Consider the following 7,638-nt stretch of genomic DNA (forward strand, 5'->3'; position numbering starts at 1 on the left):
TACATTTAATGGGTTAGGGTTAGGGTTACATTTAATTGGTTAGTCTTACATTTAATGGGTTAGGGTTACATTTAATCGGTTAGGGTTACATTTAATGGGTTAGGGTTAGGGTTACATTTAATGGGTTAGTCTTACATTTAATGGGTTAGGGTTACATTTAATGGGTTGGGGTTACATTTAATGGGTTAAGGTTACATTTAATGGGTTAGGGTTAGGGTTGCATTTAATGGGTTAGTCTTACATTTAATGGGTTAGGGTTAGGGTTACATTTAATGGGTTAGGGTTACATTTAATGGGTTAGTGATAGGGTTACATTTAATGGGTTAGTCTTACATTTAATGGGTTAGGGTTACATGTAATGGGTTGGGGTTACATTTAATGGGTTAGGGTTACATTTAATGGGTTAGGGTTACATGTTATGGGTTGGGGTTACATTTAATGGGTTAAGGTTAGGGTTACATTTAATGGGTTAGTCTTACATTTAATGGGTTAAGGTTAGGGTTACATTTAATGGGTTAGGGTTAGGGTTACATTTAATGGGTTAGTCTTACATTTAATGGATTAGGGTTAGGGTTACATTTAATGGGTTAGTCTTACGTTTAATGGGTTAGGGTTACATTTAATGGGTTAGGGTTAGGGTTACATTTAATGGGTTAGGGTTAGGGTTACATTTAATGGGTTAGGGTTACATTTAATGGGTTAGGGTTACATTTAATGGGTGAGGGTTACATTTAATGGGTTAGGGTTAGGGTTACATTTAATGGGTTAGTCTTACATTTAATGGGTTAGGGTTACATTTAATGTGTTAGGGTTACATTTAATGGGTTAGTCTTACATTTAATGGGCTAGGGTTACATTTAATGGGTTAGGGTTACATTTAATGGGTTAGGGTTACATTTAATGGGTTAGGGTTAGGGTTACATTTAATTGGTTAGTCTTACATTTAATGGGTTAGGGTAACATTTAATCGGTTAGGGTTACATTTAATGGGTTAGGGTTACATTTAATGGGTTAGTCTTACATTTAATGGGTTAGAGTTACATTTAATGGGTTGGGGTTACATTTAATGGGTTAAGGTTACATTTAATGGGTTAGGGTTGGGGTTGCATTTAATGGGTTAGTCTTACATTTAGTGGGTTAGGGATAGGGTTACATTTAATGGGTTAGGGTTACATTTAATGGGTTAGTGATAGGGTTACATTTAATGGGTTAGTCTTACATTTAATGGGTTAGGGTTACATGTAATGGGTTGGGGTTACATTTAATGGGTTAGGGTTACATTTCATGGGTTAGGGTTACATGTTATGGGTTGGGGTTACATTTAATGGGTTAAGGTTAGGGTTACATTTAATGGGTTAGTCTTACATTTAATGGGTTAAGGTTAGGGTTACATTTAATGGGTTAGTCTTACATTTATTGGGTTAGGGTTACATTTAATGGGTTAGGGTTAGGGTTACATTTAATGGGTTAGTCTTACATTTAATGGATTAGGGTTAGGGTTACATTTAATGGGTTAGTCTTACATTTAATGGGTTAGGGTTACATTTAATGGGTTAGGGTTACATTTAATGGGTTAGTCTTACATTTAATGGGTTAGGGTTACATTTAAAGGGTTAGGGCTAGGGTTACATTTAATGGGTTAGTCTTACATTTAATGGGTTAGGGTTAGGGTTATATTTAATGGGTTAGGGTTAGGGTTACATTTAATGGGTTAGTCTTACGTTTAATGGGTTAGGGTTACATTTAATGGGTTAGGGTTAGGGTTACATTTAATGGGTTAGTCTTACATTTAATGGGTTAGGGTTAGGGTTACATTTAATGGGTTATTCTTACATTTAATGGGTTATGGTTAGGATTACATTTAATGGGTTAGGGTTAGGGTTAGATTTAATGGGTTAGGGTTACATTTAATGGGTTAGGGTTAGGGTTACATTTAATGGGTTATTCTTACATTTGATGGGTTAGTGTTAGGGTTACATTTAATGGGTTAGGGTTAGGGTTACATTTAATGGGTTAGTGTTAGGGTTACATTTAATGGGTTAGGGTTAGGCTTACATTTAATGGGTTAGGGTTATGGTTACATTTAATGGGTTAGGGTTAGGGTTACATTTAATGGGTTAGGGTTAGGGTTACATTTAATGGGTTAGGGTTACATTTAATGGGTTAGGGTTAGGGTTACATTTGATGGGTTAGGGTTAGGGTTACATTTAATGGGTTAGGGTTAGGGTTACATTTAATGGGTTAGGGTTACATTTAATGGGTTAGGGTTAGGGTTACATTTAAATGGTTAGGGTTAGGATTACATTTAATGGGTTAGTCTTACATTTAATGGGTTAGGGTTAGGGTTACATTTAATGGGTTATTCTTACATTTAATGGGTTAGGGTTAGGGTTACATTTAATGGGTTAGGGTTACATTTAATGGGTTAGGGTTACATTTCATGGGTTAGGGTTACATGTTATGGGTTGGGGTTACATTTAATGGGTTAAGGTTAGGGTTACATTTAATGGGTTAGTCTTACATTTAATGGGTTAAGGTTAGGGTTACATTTAATGGGTTAGTCTTACATTTATTGGGTTAGGGTTACATTTAATGGGTTAGGGTTAGGGTTACATTTAATGGGTTAGTCTTACATTTAATGGGTTAGGGTTAGGGTTACATTTAATGGGTTAGTCTTACATTTAATGGGTTAGGGTTACATTTAATGGGTTAGGGTTACATTTAATGGGTTAGTCTTACATTTAATGGGTTAGGGTTACATTTAAAGGGTTAGGGCTAGGGTTACATTTAATGGGTTAGGGTTAGATTTAATGGGTTAGGGTTACATTTAATGGGTTAGGGTTAGGGTTACATTTAATGGGTTATTCTTACATTTAATGGGTTAGTGTTAGGGTTACATTTAATGGGTTAGGGTTAGGGTTACATTTAATGGGTTAGTGTTAGGGTTACATTTAATGGGTTAGGGTTAGGGTTACATTTAATGGGTTAGGGTTACATTTAATGGGTTAGGGTTACATTTAAATGGTTAGGGTTAGGATTACATTTAATGGGTTAGTCTTACATTTAATGGGTTAGGGTTAGGGTTACATTTAATGGGTTATTCTTACATTTAATGGGTTAAGGTTAGGGTTACATTTAATGGGTTAGGGTTAGGGGTAGATTTAATGGGTTAGGGTTACATTTAATGGGTTAGGGTTAGGGTTACATTTAATGCATCAGGGTTACATTTAATGCGTCAGGGTTACATTTAATGGGTTAGTGTTAGGGTTACATTTAATGGGTTAGGGTTAGGGTTACATTTAATGGGTTAGTGTTAGGGTTACATTTAATGGGTTAGGGTTAGGGTTACATTTAATGGGTTAGGGTTAGGGTTACATTTAATGGGTTAGGGTTACATTTAATGGGTTAGGGTTAGATTTAATGGGTTAGGGTTACATTTAATGGGTTAGGGTTAGGGTTACATTTAATGCATCAGGGTTACATTTAATGCGTCAGGGTTACATTTAATGGGTTAGTGTTAGGGTTACATTTAATGGGTTAGGGTTAGGGTTACATTTAATGGGTTAGTGTTAGGGTTACATTTAATGGGTTAGGGTTAGGGTTAGGGTTAGGGTTAGGGTTAGGGTTAGGGTTACATTTAATGGGTTAGTCTTACGTTTAATGGGTTAGGGTTACATTTAATGGGTTAGGGTTAGGGTTACATTTAATGGGTTAGTCTTACATTTAATGGGTTAGGGTTAGGGTTACATTTAATGGGTTATTCTTACATTTAATGGGTTATGGTTAGGATACATTTAATGGGTTAGGGTTAGGGTTAGATTTAATGGGTTAGGGTTACATTTAATGGGTTAGGGTTAGGGTTACATTTAATGGGTTATTCTTACATTTAATGGGTTAGTGTTAGGGTTACATTTAATGGGTTAGGGTTAGGGTTACATTTAATGGGTTAGTGTTAGGGTTACATTTAATGGGTTAGGGTTAGGCTTACATTTAATGGGTTAGGGTTATGGTTACATTTAATGGGTTAGGGTTAGGGTTACATTTAATGGGTTAGGGTTAGGGTTACATTTAATGGGTTAGGGTTACATTTAATGGGTTAGGGTTAGGGTTACATTTAATGGGTTAGGGTTAGGGTTACATTTAATGGGTTAGGGTTACATTTAATGGGTTAGGGTTAGGGTTACATTTAAATGGTTAGGGTTAGGATTACATTTAATGGGTTAGTCTTACATTTAATGGGTTATGGTTAGTGTTACATTTAATGGGTTATTCTTACATTTAATGGGTTAAGGTTAGGGTTACATTTAATGGGTTAGGGTTAGGGGTAGATTTAATGGGTTAGGGTTACATTTAATGGGTTATTCTTACATTTAATGGGTTAGTGTTAGGGTTACATTTAATGGGTTAGGGTTAGGGTTACATTTAATGGGTTAGTGTTAGGGTTACATTTAATGGGTTAGGGTTAGGCTTACATTTAATGGGTTAGGGTTATGGTTACATTTAATGGGTTAGGGTTAGGGTTACATTTAATGGGTTAGGGTTAGGGTTACATTTAATGGGTTAGGGTTACATTTAATGGGTTAGGGTTAGGGTTACATTTAATGGGTTAGGGTTAGGGTTACATTTAATGGGTTAGGGTTACATTTAATGGGTTAGGGTTAGGGTTACATTTAAATGGTTAGGGTTAGGATTACATTTAATGGGTTAGTCTTACATTTAATGGGTTATGGTTAGTGTTACATTTAATGGGTTATTCTTACATTTAATGGGTTAAGGTTAGGGTTACATTTAATGGGTTAGGGTTAGGGGTAGATTTAATGGGTTAGGGTTACATTTAATGGGTTAGGGTTAGGGTTACATTTAATGCATCAGGGTTACATTTAATGCGTCAGGGTTACATTTAATGGGTTAGTGTTAGGGTTACATTTAATGGGTTAGGGTTAGGGTTACATTTAATGGGTTAGTGTTAGGGTTACATTTAATGGGTTAGGGTTAGGGTTACATTTAATGGGTTAGGGTTAGGGTTACATTTAATGGGTTAGGGTTACATTTAATGGGTTAGGGTTAGGGTTAGATTTAATGGGTTAGGGTTACATTTAATGGGTTAGGGTTAGGGTTACATTTAATGGGTTAGGGTTACATTTAATGGGTTAGTGATAGGGTTACATTTAATGGGTTAGTCTTACATTTAATGGGTTAGGGTTACATGTAATGGGTTGGGGTTACATTTAATGGGTTAGGGTTACATTTCATGGGTTAGGGTTACATGTTATGGGTTGGGGTTACATTTAATGGGTTAAGGTTAGGGTTACATTTAATGGGTTAGTCTTACATTTAATGGGTTAAGGTTAGGGTTACATTTAATGGGTTAGTCTTACATTTATTGGGTTAGGGTTACATTTAATGGGTTAGGGTTAGGGTTACATTTAATGGGTTAGTCTTACATTTAATGGGTTAGGGTTAGGGTTACATTTAATGGGTTAGTCTTACATTTAATGGGTTAGGGTTACATTTAATGGGTTAGGGTTACATTTAATGGGTTAGTCTTACATTTAATGGGTTAGGGTTACATTTAAAGGGTTAGGGCTAGGGTTACATTTAATGGGTTAGTCTTACATTTAATGGGTTAGGGTTAGGGTTATATTTAATGGGTTAGGGTTAGGGTTACATTTAATGGGTTAGGGTTAGGGTTACATTTAATGGGTTATTCTTACATTTAATGGGTTAAGGTTAGGATTACATTTAATGGGTTAGGGTTAGATTTAATGGGTTAGGGTTACATTTAATGGGTTAGGGTTAGGGTTACATTTAATGGGTTATTCTTACATTTAATGGGTTAGTGTTAGGGTTACATTTAATGGGTTAGGGTTAGGGTTACATTTAATGGGTTAGTGTTAGGGTTACATTTAATGGGTTAGGGTTAGGGGTAGATTTAATGGGTTAGGGTTACATTTAATGGGTTAGGGTTAGGGTTACATTTAATGCATCAGGGTTACATTTAATGCGTCAGGGTTACATTTAATGGGTTAGTGTTAGGGTTACATTTAATGGGTTAGGGTTAGGGTTACATTTAATGGGTTAGTGTTAGGGTTACATTTAATGGGTTAGGGTTAGGGTTACATTTAATGGGTTAGGGTTAGGGTTACATTTAATGGGTTAGGGTTACATTTCATGGGTTAGGGTTACATTTAATGGGTTAGGGTTACATTTAATGGGTTAGGGTTAGGGTTACATTTAATGCATCAGGGTTACATTTAATGCGTCAGGGTTACATTTAATGGGTTAGTGTTAGGGTTACATTTAATGGGTTAGGGTTAGGGTTAAATTTAATGGGTTAGTGTTAGGGTTACATTTAATGGGTTAGGGTTAGGGTTACATTTAATGGGTTAGGGTTACATTTAATGGGTTAGGGTTACATTTAATGGGTTAGTCTTACATTTAATGGGTTAGGGTTACATTTAATGGGTTAGGGTTAGGGTTACATTTAATGTGTTAGGGTTACATTTAATCGGTTTGGGTTACATTTAATCTGTTAGGGTTACATTTAATGCGTTAGTCTTACATTTAATGGGTTAGGGTTAGAGTTACATTTCAGGTAAGCTTGCTAGCTAGCCTGTGGTTATGTTGCATAGTAACCAGTCTAGCAACAAGACTTTTGTCCAGACTACTTTTTCTAGCGGAATGGATGTATTATGAATTTATTTATTAAAACAACATTTTCAATTTAGATGTGTAGTTCTGCATCTTAATGTGATGGTAACCAGTTTATAATGGCAATAAGGATCCTCAGCGGTTAGTGGTATATGGCTGATATACCCCGGCTATATACCATCTGTCCTGGTGCTAGTTAAATATATGGTATGCCTATTAATATAATATTGTTCTATATTTTACATGACTATCTGTCCTGGTACTTGGACAAGAATAGGGTTAGGGTTAAAACAGTCCAAAACATCCAGCGATGATCCACGCAGCGAGGGTCCCCAGCCCGGGGTCTACGGCGAGGATCCGCAGGCCAGAGCCCCCGACGATGACCCACGCAGCGAGGGTCCCCAGCCCGGGGTCTACGGCGAGGATCCGCAGGCCAGAGCCCCCGACGATGATCCACGCAGCGAGGGTCCCCAGCCCGGGGTCTACGGCGAGGATCCGCAGGCCAGAGCCCCCGACGATGATCCACGCAGCGAGGGTCCCCAGCCCGGGGTCTACGGCGAGGATCCGCAGGCCAGAGCCCCCGACGATGATCCACGCAGCGAGGGTCCCCAGCCCGGGGTCTACGGCGAGGATCCGCAGGCCAGAGCCCCCGACGATGATCCACGCAGCGAGGGTCCCCAGCCCGGGGTCTACGGCGAGGATCCGCAGGCCAGAGCCCCCGACGATGATCCACGCAGCGAGGGTCCCCAGCCCGGGGTCTACGGCGAGGATCCGCAGGCCAGAGCCCCCGACGATGATCCACGCAGCGAGGGTCCCCAGCCCGGGGTCTACGGCGAGGATCCGCAGGCCAGAGCCCCCGACGATGATCCACGCAGCGAGGGTCCCCAGCCCGGGGTCTACGGCGAGGATCCGCAGGCCAGAGCCCCCGACGATGATCCACGCAGCGAGGGTCCCCAGCCCGGGGTCTACGGCGAGGATCCGCAGGCC

The 7,638-nt window shown here is 38.9% G+C and overlaps 1 protein-coding gene across 1 annotated transcript in view; it reads left to right on the plus strand.

Moving 5' to 3' along the window:
* The first annotated feature begins 6,894 nt into the window (after window positions 1–6,894).
* Window positions 6,895–7,638, plus strand: part of LOC116354725 (proline-rich protein HaeIII subfamily 1-like) — a 936-nt gene continuing 192 nt past the window's right edge. The window contains exon 1 of the mRNA XM_031795321.1: window positions 6,895–7,638. This exon is cut by the window's right edge and continues 192 nt beyond it. Coding sequence (XP_031651181.1) covers window positions 6,895–7,638 — 744 coding nt within the window.

Source organism: Oncorhynchus kisutch, linkage group LG18 (genome assembly GCF_002021735.2).
Source record: "Oncorhynchus kisutch isolate 150728-3 linkage group LG18, Okis_V2, whole genome shotgun sequence".
NCBI classification, from domain to species: Eukaryota; Metazoa; Chordata; class Actinopteri; order Salmoniformes; family Salmonidae; genus Oncorhynchus; species Oncorhynchus kisutch.